Here is an 18773-nt window from a genome sequence, read left to right as displayed (position 1 = left end):
TTTACATTGTTGCTAAGATGTATTTACTAAAAATGTCACACAAATTCATAATTTTGAAGAGTAAACCATTTTATTACTAACACTGGAGTAGTTAAATTTGTTTATTATTATACAGAAACTAACTGTTTTACAAAAACAAAATGATACAATGTCACACATATGTACAGTATAGTAAATATACCATCTCAAATTGTACACAAAGTATTTACAATTCCACACATACTGCATTAAAAACAAAACTCCGGCTAATACTCTACAGACATTGAATTTTGCATAACATCAAATAAAACATGCCGCATTTTGAGGTTTTTCATCTTTACAAACCCATGACCATTTTTAAATTAGTGCAAGTTAACCACTTGTGTCAGAGGTTATGGATATATATTTTTAATAGTTTCATTCACACAAGTCAAACTAAAACCTGGAAATAATGGAAACCCGTTGCCTTGTTCCTCAAATACAGCTGACCTTCAGATGTTTCCTGATTGTGTTTGGTTAAAGGTATAGTAGCTGATTCTTTGACCGGATGGCTGTGGACATAGTTCTGTAGTATATCTTTAACAACAGTTCACTTGTGAGGAGTGGTGAGCAGACTTACTCGTGAGATGTTTCAATGCAATTCTGACACTGAACTCTAAAGAAATATGTCCCTTAACAGCATCAGTGACTGTATGATCCACATCTCATAAGTTTCTCATTGAGTTTTAACAAAATGAAGGGTCAAAAGAAAAAGAAGAGAGAAAACTTGATGCTGCATTTTGATCTTAGAGGAGGCCTAGTTACATAATCTCAGTGACTGCAGTGTGGCTCTAGAAAATATTTGGGAAAATCTGATGTCAAATAAGATTTTAACACATCACACTCGTGGTATCTGTTCAGTATCATCAGTAGCTTCGAGGTCTGGAGATGCTTCAAATGATAGGAAGGGCTTTTTTTTTAGCAGTTATACAGCTGTGAGTCATACCACCAACACTTTCTAATGCCAGGATTAGAGACAAAATATTACATGACATCACATTTGATGTTTTTTTTTGTTTTGTTTCTTTTTTAAATTCCCATTATTAAATTCACATTGGATGACAATCAATCTGACAGAATGGTTACCTTATTTTTTTACCTCATAATACAACTTCTACAACCAACAGTAATACAGAGTGCACTAACAGCCCATCTTTGACAGTCTCTAGTTTCACATCTGCCTGTGACCTGGAAAGCCATCTCTGCATGAAAGTTGCAGTTCTCAGATGAATGATGGCGTGATTTAACTATACACATCCAGTGTATAAAAAATTGCATCCATACATTCTCATCACGTCAGTGTGAATTTTTTTTTTTATAAACACTGACGTTCATGTTCATTGTAGACAGGTGCTGTGGTGACTCATTTCTCCTTGCATTTGCGCCGCCACCACTCATGTTTTGGGTGTAAGGGGCTAAGACTATAGGAGAGGATTTACACACTGGAAATGAGAAAAGTGGATGAGGGAGCTAGGGTCAGACAACACTTTTCTTGTTCCCAGCAGCCACTTCCTTTTAAATCCATCCTAATGACATCTCACAAATCATGAAAGGCACCATGCTACGATTCGTCAGGAAGCAATATTGATGGATCCAATTATACGTCTCTGTCAAACTAAGGCAAAACATTTTGGTCTCTATTACCATCTATTCTGACAGAATGAGTATTTCAGATGGACAAATTGTGTAGCCTGAAGTTGACATAGAAGAACTGTCAAGTGTCCAGAGTCACCTGCATTTTCAGCACTCTGACCAGAAAGCTGCAAGACTGAAGCCCACTGGAACATTCAGAAATGTTTTTTTCCTCCAGGCCCTTTCAGATTGTACATCAATGGGACTCTTTGGGCATTTATTAATTTCTGGTACTTTAAAACTATGTTAGGACTTCAGCAATACATATTTCTTGTTTGAATTTGACTCTTTGATTTTATACAAGAAAATCTGTTAGCGATGGCCTCATGGAGGCCAACATAAGAAGTCACGTTTCATGTGTTCATTTATTTAACTAAACATCCTTCATTAAAGGATTTCTCTATCTCCTTTATGACAAATCTCATGATATACTGACTGAAAGAGCTACATGCACAGTAGAAAATAACATCCTGTCAGACCACTACAAGACAAGGAAAGAAATCTGTTGCGACCGATTCACAGATGTATCAACAAATGACATTAATCTTTAAAAAATATGTTTAAAATAAATTCATAGTTGTTCAACAATACTCAACTCTTTTTATGCATAGATTAAAGTGTTTTGACTAACTGCACAGGTCCAGGACACAGTGTCACTACAAATTTTGTGATCACTTCCAAAGCAAGTCATTTTCTCAAAACAGCTACAGGTTCCAACATCCAGATCAGCCTGCAAGGCAGGTTAAGTAATCTATACTGACCGTCGTGACTGCTCGTGTTGTCAGAGGTTTATTGTTATTGTGAAGAGTAATAATAATAATGGAAAGACAATAACGATAGCAATGACTGGCAGTTTAAAAAACCCAATAATGAAAGAGCCAATAATTTTTAATGATTTAATTTTAATTGTGAACAATTTTTGGAGTATTGTGACCAACATATGTAGTGAGTGGAACAGTGTGAGTGTAAAAGTAAACCATTCCGGTTTCTTATACTTTGACACCATTGCACGTAGAGACGTGTTGGGTTGTACTGCAGATTTGTTTTGTTATCTCACTTTCTATTACCACATGCAGGCTGCCCTGAAAGTTAGAACTGCAGTACAGCATCTAAAACACAACAGCATGCTTTGAAAACAGTCAGCAGTGATGCACAGTTCCCGTGATATGTAGTAAATGAGCTGAAACACAATTCTTGTTATGTAGACCGTTCTAAAGCCACACAGATGAAAAGCATTTACTACCACGTACTTCCCCCAAAGAATCTGCTCAGTCTCTGCAAGTGAAGACCTGTCATCTCTATGATCATGCGGACTGGGAGCTCTGGAATTACTTTAAAGGACTGAAACCGAAACCACATTTTATTTCACCATTTTTCAGTAATGCTAGAAAACCATACCAAATGGAGCGGGGTATGATGCCCATTTCTTTCTGAATACCTGATCTTTTTTGTGGGCAGCTACATATAAAGTAAATGTCCAGCACTGTCAGTTGCCACTATAGTCAGTCACTTTGTCACCCTCTTTGATCAAACATTTTGTTCTCAGAAAAGGTCAAAGGAGCTATAGAAATGAACCATAAGTCACAGTCTTAGTGCTTTGTTCTGCTCTGTGACCTATTGTTTTGGGTAATTTTGTAGAAAATTGTCTAATTTTACACTTTTTGGTACTGCTGTGAGCTATCAGGCGTATATAAAGATAACATGACACCTACATCTTGGAAACAGGTGCTTCTGACACTGTTGACATAATTCAGAACCAGTTTCTGTCCAGTAGATGGGATTCAGACATGGTTTTAAGGGCCGGGCAGATGGACGATTACTTAATACTCCATCTTAGCAAAGACATCTGGGGATAAAGCAGCTGATGGCTATAATCACAATTTAAAAAAAAAATGTCTGTTTTAGGCTTATTTTCAAAATCAATGTTTATAAGAACATGAAAAGTAAACACGAATATTATTATTTCAATACTGGTAATGTTTGCTGATAAAACAAAGTGTCAATAAAATACATTTATTTTGAAAATCATCCTGAATAATAAAGGTAATGAGTTTCTGTGAGTAAATAATTTTGTTATGAAAATGATGATTGCACAGCAAAGATCACTGAAAGCTCAAAACGGCAGAGGCTCAGGACGTGAGCTACGGCTCGTTTATGAGCCAAGTAGAAGGCAAGACTCTGGCTGCATGACAGTGACGAGTTTTTTGATTTTCACTTTCGTACAGAAGGGAACAGTGGTGACTTTAGTCAGATTTAAAAACAGAAGAGCACAGTCAACTCCTCTAACAGACGAAGCTGCTTACTGGTTGGACTTTCCTTTCAAGGATCCAGCTCAGACTGCCGAGATGAAACACACCTAGACACCACGCTGTCCACTATGAGTTAAATCTCTATTTGAACAAGTAACTCAGAAGTTGGCCACATATTGCACCAAGCTGACAGTAATGTGTTCTTCCGGTTTGTGTGAAGGAAAAAAAAAAAGGTAGAGGTTGACAAAGTTTGAGAGTTGAGGATTATTGCCTATTACTCAATTTTCATGGTCCATGTGTAAACAAATTTAATGCTATGCTGCTAAAAAAAATACAGTTCATAATAAAATATCAACAAAAAACACGAGGACAGAAAAACCAAACAAACCCGAAAGCTCGCAGCTATTTACAGATGCATTTTCTCTAGTGTTTTGCAATCTTCATGTTGAAAGACAGTTTATGGAAAGTAAATAGATGAATCGTGTACTATGATCTACTTGTACAAGATAAATATTTTCAGGCAGCAGGGTATATTGATGATTGTATATTTGATGATCATTGGAGGCCTGTCGTGACATAGCTTGGTGAACTTGTGAAGATATGGATGGCTCGCCTCCAAGATTAGTACCTGGTCTTTGTCCCCAGCAAGATTTTAATTTTACTTTACAAATTGTACACATTGAAAAACCCTGACAAAGGCACACCATGGAGAAAACATCCACATCTAAATTAGAACTAAGGACTAGTTATACATAATCTATGTAACATATGTACAGTACTGGGAGAGGGGAGCTGAGATGTCCAGAGAAGAGGTCTTTTCTCGCAGACACACCCAATCACCTATTTACTGTTGTCGTTTGGTCCATCTCACTGACACTGGAATATTTAGTCTGGAGGAAGGCCAAGGGACTTGCCTGAAGTCAGAGACTTCCTGTTTGGACTGTGCCAACTGAGACACATCACAGTCGACATCCAAATCCATTCACACGGTTTTCCCTTCAGTGTTTTCCACTTAAAGTGTGGCTTCCCTCACTGCAGGACAGTTAAAGTGTTTCCAAACACTGTCCCTATGAAGAGAAGGAGCCTGTCTGACACCATGTACTCTCTAAATTTAAAGATTTGAGAAAAAGAAAGAAAGAAAACAATTATAATGATAAAAAAAATTATAAAATAAATAAAAATCAAGCAGCAGAATTCAAGTTTGCCCTTGCTAATATTCCTCCTTGTTACGAAACACACGATCACCTGTTCTGCCAAAGCAACAACCGTGAAGGAGGAACTAAAGAGTAAATGTGGAGTGCAGCATGAGGCCTGGCAGGCCTGGGACAGGTGGAGAGGGGGAGAAAGAAAGTATATGTGTGACGGGGCAGCTGTCTTCTCTGGTCGATCAGACAATCTTCTTGATGCTGGGTCTCTTGAAGCTGCCAGCACTGCGCTGCTTCTGGACCTGACTGGCTGAACCATGGCGAGTACGACCTCCACTGGACAAAGCTGAGCTGGGGGACAACTGGACATTCTCCTTATCTACACCTGGAGGAACACAGGGATGACAGGCTTTAAAGGCATTCCCTTCGTCTGGGATTGTTTTCTCGACCATTTCATTTTTCTTAAAATCTCTTTAGATTATATTGTTATTGAGACCAACCACATGTTTCTAATCTTGGGAAATTATCTAATTAAAACATTTACAAGTCTGATGAATGAAAGGTACTGCGAAGAAGACGTGGTGCAGCGGTTAGCACTGTCGCCTCACAGCAAGACGGTCCTGCATCTACATCCAGGGGCCCTTTCTGTGTGGAGCTTGCATGTCGTCTCAGTGTGTGGACTTTATCTCTGGTATTTCGGCTCCCTCCCAGTCCAATTTGCATCTTAGGTTGATGCAAATTGTCAATGAAAACGACTGTCTCTCTATTTAGCCTGTGCCTTATGACTGCTACAATACATGGATTTATGGATGGATGCTAACAGTTTGAGAGTGGTAATTCTTTTGGTTAGGTAGACTTGCAGAGTTTGTAAATGTGTTTTTTTCTAGAAACATCTCTTAGCTTGTTTGTAATATTGTTTGTCTAATTAAACAGACATCAAATAAGCTCTTTGAGTTTCTTTTCCTTTCTATACTGCGTTGCATTTTAACAGAATTTTTGTTTTTATATGTGACATGTATTTATTGTACAAATAAAGTAAACTGCCACTCACTGTTAATTTCCTAGTAGTCTTAAAATGTCTATATTATATCCTTCAACCTCATAACAAACTGTTGAAGAATCAGGTCAGGACAGTGTCGAAAGATGTTCTTTGTTACATCCTGCACACAACACAAGGCCCAAGGCAGACCTGTTGTGGAAATAGCTATAAACCATACCTCACAGCGGGTGCTTATTTAAGCTAAGGGTGCTTCCTGGGTTGAGCATGCAGAAGACGGAACCGCCCGCTTATTATGAATTTGCAGCAGCTCGTCTATTCTTAAATAGACGAGCTGCTGATGTTACTGTAGCCTGGTTCTAGAGATAAAGGTGAAAAGGGAAACAATGCAAATTTAGTATTTTTTAACCACACTTCATCAGGGCTGCCAGTGTAGTGGAAGGTTTGGTAGACGTGAGTACTGCGTCAGAGACTTTATTGAGATCTCTTTGATCGCAGGAGTGATCATGTCGTGCAAGTCAGAACATCTAAAACATCACCTCTCCCATCACTGACTACTTTCCTTTAGAAAGATGTTTTTAGAGCAACTTCAAGTAACATGAACCGTTCTCTTTATGTTTCTGTGAATCTTCTTTGATGATTAATCACTAACAGATTAACTTTTTTGGTTTTACTGTCTGTAACACAAGACACAGACAGACGACTGACATGAGGTAACACTACGCATGTCTCAAAGTCTTCTCTTTGTGCAAGCAGTAATTCTAGTCCAAAAAAATAATTCTCAGCATCTAACCCCCTCGAGATGATTGATGAAAATTTCCTGGTAAATATTTAACCCTTTACAAGAAATTTCTTTTCAAACAAAAGGAGGTAACGTAGGACAAGAATGTGACCAGCTTTCTCTCTGGACTGTGACTTGGATGAGAACATTTTGATTTGATTTCACTAGATGATGAAGTAAAACATGTAGACGAGGTGAAAAAACAGGAAGCTTTAATACAGAGAGTTAGAGTGACTGTATGCTTTTTGTTGTAGAGAGAGATGGACACCTGGTGAGTGCTGTGAAGTGGCCAGTGAGGTCATCGAGTTTGACAGGTTGAGGTTGGCAGTGATGCTAAGCTGGCTCTGGCTGGTAGGAGGGTAGGGGGAAGTAGGTGTCCTCAGTTGCTCCTCCCCTCGTTCCTCGTCAGCTGCTGGCAGGTAGCTGTCAATCAATGCCTCCAAGAACTTGACAATCAGCTCAGCGTAGTCTGGAATCTGGGTTTGCTGCACAAACAACAAACACAATGAGCAACATCAGAGTCAGGTAACAAGGTCTAACAGCAGCACAGACGAGGTTCATCCTCAGTCAGTGAAACCCAATGTCGTCTGCATAACAACTGCAACCAAATGCCGAAAGAGCATAAGAATCTGGCCCGTGTCAACACTTTATCGGGTGGATTTTTCAGATGGGATGGTAACATGCTCTGTTTCACTGGTTATAATTTAAATTATTTAACATTGCTTTACTAATTGCGTCATGAAAACAAACTGTTGGTGGTGTTGACAAAACTGCTGTGCGCATGAGAGGTTTTCTTAATTTAGACATTTGATTACCTCCCATAGACACTTTTTATTTTGAATACTTGCTGGACTCTGGGCTTTCAACAACAACTAATTCTCTTTCTTCAACCTTTCTGTTGCAGATTTCCTGGTGTGCTGAAGAATATTTTTGTGACATGACCCAGTTTTTATCAAGTTTTAACTGTCAGACAGTTGGCCCCTTGACTCTAGAATATACAGAGGAGTTGATGGTCAACAAGGTGGCCAGATGCTGTAATTAATGACAAACATCTCCAATTTGTTCTTGTTTATTCAAAGAAAATGGTTCCAGAAGTCTTGTGGTTTGCTCTGATGTATCTTTACAAACCTAATCAGTGCTGCAATGTTCATTTTAGAGACAAACGGCTTTCTTCTGGAAATCCCTCCAAACCAAGCCACACTGGAGTCTTTCTTTACTTGTACTGTCATAAACATTTAACATGCTACCTGAGGCCTCTGTAGCCTGCCTTTAGGTATTTTGCAGTTTCATTAAGTGCAAACCATTGCATGGTTTGAGTTAAGATTGGCACCTGTTTGAGTCTTTCCACTAATAAATAATAATGCCAAAACTGGATTTCTAAAGGTGCTGACACTTTCTGATGATTGGTTTATCAAGTGCATTTTATTAGCAGCACCTGGCTGCTACTCACACTCTGAATTCTTTTGGAAGGAGTAACAGTACACGTATACAGGACTGCATAGAGTTCTTTAAACTTAAGTGCTGTATTAAAAGAAGAATGGGGAAAAAAAACAAGAGAACACAGAAATAAATAAGAAACTAGTGATATTTGGGGGTGCAAAACATACACAGTCATGCCCCAAAAAAGGCACAGGAGATGCGATGAGCAGAAAGACTTGGATAAACTCAAATACCGATGACTAAAAATAAGCTTTAAGTCTAGTTTTAAAAGACTTAATTGAGAGAGCAGATTTGACCAACCACAGCAAACGTCCGGTCCCCTCTGAGTTTAAAGGTGCTTTCACACCTGATGTGTTTAGTTCATTTAAATTGAACTATGGACTGGTTCTTATATATCGCTTTAAACAACTCATTTACACCCATTTGCACAAGCACTTTTTTCTATGCTCTTTCTACACAAGTGATAAGATGGAACCTGAGGTACACAGCAAAGTGTTGCTGTTGAAGAATAATTTCCAATGATGACAGAGAAAGTTTAATTTTTCAGGTATGTGGTAAAGCGCCCTGAGGCAACTGTTGTTGTGATTGGTCCTGTATAGCAAAATAAAACTGAACTGAACCAGTGTAGTTCTCTGCAGCTGATACCAGCACTAAAGTGCAGGTTGAGGAGGAGGATGGTACAGTCCCCAGAGTAAACTGACAGGAGCACATCATTGTATACTTTTAGCAGGGCAGATTCTGTTGTGGGCCCTGAAACCCGACTGAAACATTTCAAAAATGTTATGCAGTAAATATGGAAGAAATTGATGGAGAAGGACAATAAAACACTTTCTGTGTGTGTTTTTGAGTGATAGAGTCTGTTAGATAGAAATAGAGCATTCATACGGCCCCTGAACATCTTTCTGTATAAACTTAAGTTTTGTAAGCATATGTTCTCCCAGGATCTTAAACTGGTATGTCAAAACTAAAAAAAACATTCCAGTCACCCTCAGAAAAAAGTAGAAGTGTAAACATTAGGATTCCATGCTGAACCATTCAATATCAATATATCAAAATGGGCAACGTTTAAAAATAAAATTAAAAAACATAAGAAAAGAAATAAATATTCAGTCAATTAGTCATTTAGTCAGCATTGTCAATGCAATTCAGGAGTCTGTATTATTGAGTTTTGGGTTTTGCTAGTTTTCCGAAGCGGCATAATCCAATATCAACATGAAAGCAGACCACAGATCATTTTCAGCCTCTCTGCTACTTTTTGGTATTTATGTATGTGCTTCCAAGAGTTGATGCTTCATATTTCAACACACCAATTGACAACCTGGTTGTAGATCTGCTGTGTACTTCCTTAGTAAGCTGAAATTCTACTGCAAGGCAGCTGAAGCGGCCCAAGTGAAAATAACTAATTGACAAGAGGAAAATGTTATTTGTACCTTAGAGAAGGGTCCAGCAAACCTCCAAAGTCCATTAAAGCCAAAGCCTGTGAATTGAGAGAAAGGAAGAGAAGGGAATGAAAGTAGTGAAACATCTTCATAAAGTTAAAGACGTCCAATTGTCTTCTTTTTTCTTTAGCTTCTAAGAACGGGGGAAGACAACTCAGTGAATAAATATCTACAAGCTTCTATCCATTTTCAGTACCTGTCAGCATCAGGTGACATAACTAAGTGCAAAACTAGGAAGGCTGGCATGTAGAGCTTGTAAATCAATTTACTTTGTAAATAGGAAGGTTGGTACTGGGGGGGTGACTCCTCATGGTACACCACACTCTGGACAATGCCGTGGACAGGGTTCAGGAGATTGATATCCTGGCACATGGATAGCACAGTGTTGATCTTGGAGTCCAGTAGATTGTGGCTGAGAGGGTGAACAGAGAAAACAATATTGGGGCACATGGTTATGCGGTTATACAAGTTAGCCTTTTAAAAAGCTCAAGGGTTTTACTGCTAATTGAAAGTATCGAGGTACATTTTCACTGACAATTACCACAAAGAGTGTAAAAATGAGAAATAACTCCCAGCATTATAAAATCTTAGTGAAGCGAACACCTATAGCAGAGTTCGTCTGTTCTGATGTAGGATATATTTGTTAAAACCAACATTTTAACTGAAAATATTGGTTAGAAGGCGCTGATAACCATTCAGATAAAAGACTGAGCAAGCTGCATCCTATATGGAACAATGGCTCTTTAATGAGTCTGGGGGTGGATTGGCAAAGTATTGGATTGGAAAGCTTCCCTATCTAAGAGCAAAATGAAGCCTGACCTACCACTACAGAAAATCAACCATTGTCCAAAAATATCCCAGGATAATTTCACCTAATCTGAACAAGAACAGAAGACTGGCAGCAGCCATTTGATCCTGTCTGCTTATATTGGGTCCCAGTTATAACCATGAAGACTTTACCTTTATACTCAAAAAATATCTGAAAAATTCAAAGGTCACATTTTTCAGGTCAAACAAACAAACAAAAAAAGTAAACCTCAAGATAACCAGGACGAGACATGTTCATTACTTACACAACTGGAAAAACCTTTGGGAAGACAACACTAGCTTCAGCTAAATACTCATACAGAATCCGCTGGTCAAAGTCATCAGTGGTGTATTTGACCTGGGTGGCCTGAAAAACAACAACAAGAGTGAAAAGTGAACATGAACTGAAAGGTAACAGCATATAAAGTAAGCTGTATGGTGTGTTTCCTCACCAGCACAGTGAGCAGCAGAGCCTGGATCTTTGGGTCGGTAAGCACCTCCTCGTCCAGCAGAACATTGGACTCTGATACAGACACCTTGCGAAGGTGAGAGTTTCCAATTCTCTGTGTCTCTGTAATTACAACAATCAGGTATCACATAGAATATGTCCTTGAACAAACTTCAGAATCATATCAAACATAGAAGGATGTGCTAGGATCAATACCTTGTGCTATACTCTCACCTATCTCATAGTCGTTCTCTGCTACACGCCTCATCTTTGGAGGGGTAGTCATGCCTGACTCCATTTCTGGTCTCTTTGGTGCTTTGGAGTCTGATATGAGATGATCAAAGCTCTTCCGGGTGCCTAGCCAACAACACACACACACACACACACACACACACACACACACACACAGAAGACTTGAAATGTGGCGATTTAACGCAGATATTCGGGGGGTCCTTCTAAGGAAAGACTGACAGATGTAACAAAAACTGAGGGATTGGACATACCCAAGAGCTTCTTGGTGTTGGCCTGTGAAGGCTGACCCATGTCGAGGCTCATCGACTTGCGTGTTCGAGGGCTAATCTGGCCCATTGTTGGATAATGAGCTGAAAGGTAGCGCTCTGAAACCTGAGGTGATGTCCACGGCTGAGTCTCATTCAAAGTTCTGAGAGGACAGTAACAGAACAATTGTTAGCAAGTAGGTTACAAACTCATTTTTAACCTAGAAATTCCACAATGGAGGAAGGTGGACAACTGTCCCTAATGACAGATAACTAACCAAACAGAATTGTGGTTCTATCTTTGGTCATGAAACTAAACATTGGACTACTAACTAATACTTACAGGAATAGAGCATGAAATGATGCCGCAATCAAAAAACATATCCGTGCCATGATGGGAGAAAAGAACCCCAAACAAAACAACACCGACAACACACACACACACACACACACACACACACACACACACACACACACACACACACACACACACGAAAAGTAGATGGATAAAATGGAGAACAAAATCCAATCAAGTGTCAATAAGCTACCTACTGTCATAACTCCGTTTCTCAGATTTAGTGTACCCTGCAATATGACCTGTCCTGAAGTCTCTAACATTGTGTTTAACTGACATTAACAAATCAGTTACTGCCAACCTTTTAAGCCTTAATTAAAAAAATTGAAATAATTTTAACTGGCCCTAAACTGAAATGCGTGTTAGGGACACTGGCTGAAAGGGGTATAACCACCAGTTAAAAGTTTTGTAGTCATTTTAGATTCTGGATTGCACTTTAACATCAAATTGACACTGCCTAAGGGAAGCATGTGTAATGTAAACAGAATTGGTCCTAGCACAGAACCCTGTGGAACTCCATAATTAACCTCAGTGTGTGAAGAGGACTCTCCATTTACAACAAACTGGAGTCTATTAGATAGACATGATACAAACCACTGCAGCGCAGTACCTGTAATGCCTACAGCTTACTCTAATTCTTCTAATAGAATATTATGGTCAACATTGAACGCCGAACGGAGGTCTAGCAAGACAAGCACAGAGATAATGTTACATCTGTGAGATGATTATGGGTCATTTCCTCTCTAATGGTTAAAATTTTATTTGTGAAATCATGAATTCATTACTAGTTAACGTTAAAGGGATGGTTGGCTCAGTAGAGCTCTGACTTTTTGTCAGCCTGGCTACAGTGCTGAAGAGAAACCTGGGGTTGTTCTTATTTTCTTCAATGTGTGTAAGATGTTCGAGGTTTGTGGAGGGCTTTCTTATACAGCAACAAACTATTTCTCCAGGATAAATGATGATCCTCTAAATTTGTGATACACCATTTCCTCTCCAGCTTATGAGTTATCTGCTTTAGGCTGCGTGTTTGAGAATTATACCACGGAGTCAGGTACTTCTGGTTTGAGATACTATTTTTCACAGGAGCTACAGTACCCAGTGTCATACATAGTATCTATTGTTCAGCACTTTGGTCAGCCTTGTGTGTTTTTAAAGTGCTATATAAATAAACAATGATGATGATAGTAAGGAGGTAAAATTATTAACAAGATAATCGACCTCTGTTGGAGCAGCGTTCAGGTAGCTGCTCTGCTCTGTGTTGGTACAGGGCATTGAAGATGATAACAGTGGGTGGATTATATTCTTAAACTTAGTTACAGCGCTTTCAGAAAGACATCTACTGTGAAGAAACCTACTCCCCACTGCTGTGTAACCAACTATTGTAAATTTAAATCAGGAAATGATCAGACAAAAGAGGGTTTTCAGGAAACACTGTTAAATGTTCAGGGTTTTTTTTTTTTGCCATATGTTAAAACAAGATCTAGAGTGTGAGTAAAGTGATGGGTGGGTTCTTTTACAATATTAATATAACTAATATAAATTTAAGGTTTTTTTCTGCTCAAAATTCTGATTTTGTTGAAACAAATTGTTGGTTTTAGTTGAAAACGACAATTGTGATTTTCTGATGTCGGAGTTTCCATGAAGGCATCTATTCACTGAAAACTGTTTTCTTTGTATGAGCAGACCTAAAAAAAGAAACTAAACAAATGACTTCTGCATATTTCACAGACAGACAAAGTTTGCTACTTGTTTGAAGAAGGAAGGCTCTTATTTCCTCATTAAGAGGTGACGATAGTTTTAATGTAATACAAATGAAGTGCAGCAGCTGAACAACAAGCATTAAAATACGAAAAGCAAGAATCCCTCATTTTAACATTGCATGTTCCCCAAGTCGATGGCAAAGAAGATGATTGTCTTTACACAGTGTTCAAAAATACTTTCTGCCAATGATTCCTCCACAGAGAACTGTGCATGTGTGTTAAAATTATAGCCAGCCATAGCAAGTGATATTTGGGACAGAATTCAGAAGTCACTGGCCTTCTTGGGCTTACCTGTCTGTAAAAGTTTATTTTTGGCTTTAAAATTACTGTAGTGATTTGACAGAGATGTGCAGAGCACAGAAGAAAAGTTTAAAAAATAATACAAAAAATACAGGTGGTTCACAGCAGGCAATTTACAGCATTTTATAATAATGTATACATTATTAGTAAAACTATTGTTTCAAATTGTCTTATTAAAGTATTTATTTATTTATTCATCATCAGCTTTAAGGAGGCCAAGCATCTCTACACACATTTGGTGTAGCACAAGTAGAATACTATTGAAAACAGAAGCATCAGTGAGCAGACTGATGCTCTTTAACTTCCACCGTAGTTTGTTGTCCTTAGTTTTTATTGTCTTTTAATGAGCTCACCTGCACGTAGGATCAGTCATATGACTTGAGAAGGTGTCCATAGGAACTGGGTCCATGGAGAGGTCAGAAATTAACAGTGACTTCCTGTGTTTGAGGCTGCAGCGACTTCGGACCTCCTCAGATACAGTGAGTAGTGCTACACAAAACAACAAAATGTTAGTTACGATGTCATAGCTGTTAGAAGGGCACATCCAAACCACTTCAACTACGCAAGGTTAACAGCTCAGACATTGGTTCAATATTAATGCTAAGATCCTCTGATATCTGAGTTAGCAAACACTACCCAAGTTCCTCAACTTCATCACATGATGACCTCAAATATCCAGCAAATGAAAGGTATTTCAAATGTGTGAAAGTGCTGAAAATTGCAGTAAAACGACACTGAACATCTTATGTACCAGCCAGATAGGCCACACTCTGGGTGTTGACCTCAAACTTGTCACATTTCAGATGCTTGCTGATGAGAGCCAACAGTGTGTGAAGGATTCTCACTGTCCTTGCGACTGTGGTGGCTGATGGGTGCCTGTAGCCTGAAAGACATGTATAAAACATGCTGAGAAACAGAAAGACAGACGGCAATGGAAATGTCATTGTGTACAAAAACAATAAAACAAAATATAGTGCTGAGGGGGGACAAACCCACACACATAATAAAACGCGTTGCTTTTCACAGTCACGCTGTGTGACTTCCTTTCTTAGATACTGTAGTTAAATGCAGACAGCCATTTTTAGACATAGCACTTCCTATGTACATATTCTGAAGCTTCATTTCTAAAATCACACTGACAGCAGATTTGTGTGTCTGTTTAACTGTGTTTTTGCAGACTAAATATCTACAAACAAGTGTTTAGAATCATGACACACCAGTTTACCTTTGAGTAGGTGGCCCACCAGTGCAAAGTTAAAGTTGGCGCTAAAGTTGAGTCCGACAAAGTGATCCATCTGCTTGCAGTGCCATTCTAAAGGACGCCTGATCTCCATGAATACTTCTTCTGGACTCTGCAGGACAAATTATATGTTAAAAAAAGACTCCTTATCAATGGCCATGTCGATGTATGGCCACAATATATTTCTTGCACACAGATGTTACTTTTGGCTACATGATGGAAGTCTAGTGCTAAATACTGAATCAAATATTTCTTTATTAGATTCTTGAAGACATTTAACATACAAAAAAGACCAATCAGTTTTTTAGCTCCTGTCAGAGAAGTTCTACATAAAAGTAATGGGTGATGTGCAGTGCCAGACGATATTCTGACTGTCTTATAAATGAGTGTGTTTACGTTCACTTCAATAACCTGATCACAGAGGGAAACCTGAGAAACACTGCAGTCATCTGGTTGCTTACCATCACCACTACCCACTTTTCTAAAGTCAAAGCGTGCCTACAGTGGATGAGCTGAAGTTATTAGCCATATTCACATAAACAATGTTCCTGGGCATTGTTACAAACTAAATTATACATATACAAAGCAAAAAGTAGATTGTCACCCAATGGATGGTCTTTAATTCAAACAATATACAACTGCAGGAATGAAAAGGCAGTAAATAATGCTTTTTACCTTATCATTGAAAACACGCATTGTGTCCAGAGTGTGGAGGTTCTGCTCCAGCAGGGCCGTTCCAGCTGAGTAAAGGTTGACTTCATCCAGCTGCAGCACAGCTATTGCCACCCAGAACAGAGCTTTGTGCATGGGAGATTCCTGGGAGATTAAACAAATAAAGACAAATTTAATTAATATTACAAAGGGGATAGTGATAAACAAAGAGCCAATAAGGTTTTACTTTATAACAATATGATGTACAGAGTTACCAAGTTGAAAAGAAAGGAAAAGATCAAACAGTTTGAAACAATTTGATTTTGAACAGAATTGTGAATTTCTGAAAGGTTTCCCAACTGTGACAAAAAGTAGATCTATACTAGTTGAATACCTTGCTGAGTAGAGGTTGTAGCTTAGTCAGAGCAATGACTGTGGCCTCTATTAATACTTGGCTGTTGTAATTGTCTGGCCCCTTCAGACAGCTCTCTAGACCCTGAAACGAAAAGAAGAGTGAGTGAAATAAAAAGAAGGAAGAAGAACAAAATGTTAAACATAATTTTTCAGTTAAATGTTACCGTTTACACCGTACACAATACACGGAATAAAGAAGTCAAAGAGACAGTGAAGTAAAATTCACAGGTGTATGTGAAGCAGCTTTACTCTACAAACGTCTATGTAGACACGTAAAGGACTGAAACACACGTTCTGTTCACGGATCAGACTGCATGGTAAATGACTCAAGGCCCTCACCCGGTCTATGCTGAGCAGAGGGCTAGCCTTGCTTAGGATTCGAATGATCTGCTTGATCTGGCCATGGCTCACTCTTTTACTGATGCAGCCAAACACCACCAGTGCTCTGGGCTGAAGAGATGGGTTGTATTGGAATGCAAACCTGGAATCCAAAGACAAATAAATACCTGTTCCACACTGAAAATCTATGCAACTGAATGAAAAGCAATAGAACACAAGAAGATCATACTTTTGTGCAAGTTCTGTCCACTGGTCTAACCACTTGCAGCTTGGTATGTCCCTCATACAAGCCTGGACCAAAAACACATAACTCAATCAGTATTTAATAAACTAAATACAGTAATTAGACAAACAGTCAATTTTATAATAATAACTTTTTATTAAACGAATAAGGGTAGTAGGAAGGCAGAGAAAAAGCAAAAACATGTAAAAATCCTGATTTTCTCAGCTGACCTCCATGATTTCCAGTAAGGCCTCAGTGACGGTTTCGAGGGAGGACAGTGCAAAGGTCTCCCTCTCATAAGAGCCTGGTGAGAATGAGCGGTCTCTGTAGCTGGAGCGGAAGGCAATCACAGCGGCTGATTTGACTTTGCTGATGCCAAACAGCAGGTAGAACTTGGGCAGGGAGAACTCAGTCAGACTCAGCCTCAGAACCTGCTTTGTTTCCTCTGTATTCAACACAAAAACATGGTTCTTTTTTCAGGTCACAGTAGCCTACTCGCTTTTTGTTTTGTGTGTCCATTGTGTGCCTGCACGCCATGCAAACTCATGCATCTAGCTTTATGAAGATACTTCCCATTATTCACTGACCAATAAAGAAGAAAATAAATGAACAAACACTTCCTCACCACTGAAGTTGAGCTGAGAGCAGGTGCAGAGGGAGTGGATAATGTTGATGACCAAACCGTGAGTGGAGGCCCTGAGGGACAGAGGCCCAGTGGCTACTAGCAGGGTTACCACATGGAACAGATAAGGCAAGTGGGCTGCCACATCTAGAGAGTTGTTGAAGGACAACATGAGCATGTAGCGAGCCAAGATGGCAATGTCATCCCACATCAGGTGCTGCTCCAGTGTTGGCGTTGGGGACAGACACGTCTTGTCGATGATCTTACACATCCGCCCAATGACCTACCACAAAGAATAGGTGTAGAATCGTTATGTGTAGCATGTCTTGAACTGCCCAATTTAGGTTATGTCTTAGCATCTCATTTGGGTTAAAGGTCAGGATCAAGTCCTTATTCTCTCCGAAGCTTCGGCTCATTGTTTGCTGCATCTGCTTCTAAGCATTTTGTCACCGAGTTCAAGGTGTCACTTATGCTATTATCTGAACGTTGCCTCAGTTGCGTCCTTCAATTAACACCATTATTATTCATTGTTTTTTCTACAGTGGACACATGAATACAGATGTTAGCTAGCCACATAACCTTTTGCAGTTTTTTGTTGCTTATTTTCACCCATTTTTCACAACTGAAAGTTGAAAAAACAAATAAATAAAGCTTGGTCTGTTGGTACAGGGTTATTGATGCAGGTATCAGAATTTGTTATAGAATAAAATAATAACTCACAGGAGCAGAACAGTTACGATAAGAATGAGTGGAAATCTAGTCCCCAATAGTAAAATGTACTGTATTGCATATGAGATCTGATTTATGACATGAAAAACTATCCAATGTTTGTCAAAGGAGCTTGCAAAGAAAAGCGTCTGGACTTCTTTAAGTTGCTTGAAGACGTTTCACCTCTCATCCGAGAAGCTTCTTCAGTTCTAAGGTCAAATGGTGGAGAGTCCCAGATATAAACCTAGTGGGAGTTTCCCCCTTCTCAAAAATTTTGAACTCAAGTAAAATTTTGTACAAGTAAAATCATGGTTTTATAGGAGTGCTTAACCAGAGCCAATAAAGGCAACACTAAAGAGGAAATGCAAACTTAATAATAAATGTATCACTAGTAAACTAATAATACTAATCATGACCCTTAATAATCATTTTGGTTATGAAGCTGACATACTGGACTATACAGCTATTCTAACCAGTTAGAAAATGGCATTTATTCAAGTTTTGGGAGACAAAGAGTTCAAGAACAGCAAACAAGAAGCCATTGTGTCCAGTAGGCTGTACTGCCATGACATCATGCTGTAACTCTACAGATAACACCAGGATAAAGACTCAAGTAAGACGTCTAATAGCTATGTACAATGCTCAATTTTATATATCGTTTTTCAAATTCAGTACAATACTTTAGTAAGACCAAACTGACCTGCAGAG

At 38.9% G+C, this 18773-nt stretch overlaps 1 protein-coding gene across 7 annotated transcripts in view; it reads right to left on the bottom strand.

The window, feature by feature from the left end:
* Positions 1-48: 48 nt before the first annotated feature.
* The window catches only part of nf1a (neurofibromin 1a), a 137304-nt gene continuing 118579 nt past the window's right edge, over positions 49-18773 (bottom strand). For 6 of the 7 annotated variants that reach the window (XM_082502097.1, XM_082502100.1, XM_082502099.1 and 3 more), the window contains 17 exons: positions 17361-17640; positions 16966-17180; positions 16742-16803; positions 16513-16654; positions 16154-16255; positions 15784-15924; positions 15094-15220; positions 14620-14751; positions 14222-14357; positions 11460-11617; positions 11191-11313; positions 10961-11079; positions 10775-10875; positions 9971-10113; positions 9693-9739; positions 7091-7307; positions 5178-5429 (listed from right to left, as the gene is read on the bottom strand). In XM_082502097.1, the coding sequence (XP_082358223.1) occupies positions 5287-5429; positions 7091-7307; positions 9693-9739; positions 9971-10113; positions 10775-10875; positions 10961-11079; positions 11191-11313; positions 11460-11617; positions 14222-14357; positions 14620-14751; positions 15094-15220; positions 15784-15924; positions 16154-16255; positions 16513-16654; positions 16742-16803; positions 16966-17180; positions 17361-17640 (2388 nt within the window). In that variant the 3' untranslated portion in view covers positions 5178-5286. Of the gene's footprint in view, positions 5430-7057; positions 7308-9692; positions 9740-9970; positions 10114-10774; positions 10876-10960; positions 11080-11190; positions 11314-11459; positions 11618-14221; positions 14358-14619; positions 14752-15093; positions 15221-15783; positions 15925-16153; positions 16256-16512; positions 16655-16741; positions 16804-16965; positions 17181-17360; positions 17641-18773 lie in introns of all 7 variants that reach the window. The other variant, XM_082502103.1, reaches the window with a different exon arrangement.

Source organism: Aulonocara stuartgranti, assembly GCF_965226115.1.
Source record: "Aulonocara stuartgranti genome assembly, chromosome: 14".
NCBI classification, from domain to species: Eukaryota; Metazoa; Chordata; class Actinopteri; order Cichliformes; family Cichlidae; genus Aulonocara; species Aulonocara stuartgranti.
This window is presented reverse-complemented; position numbering and strand designations above follow the sequence as displayed.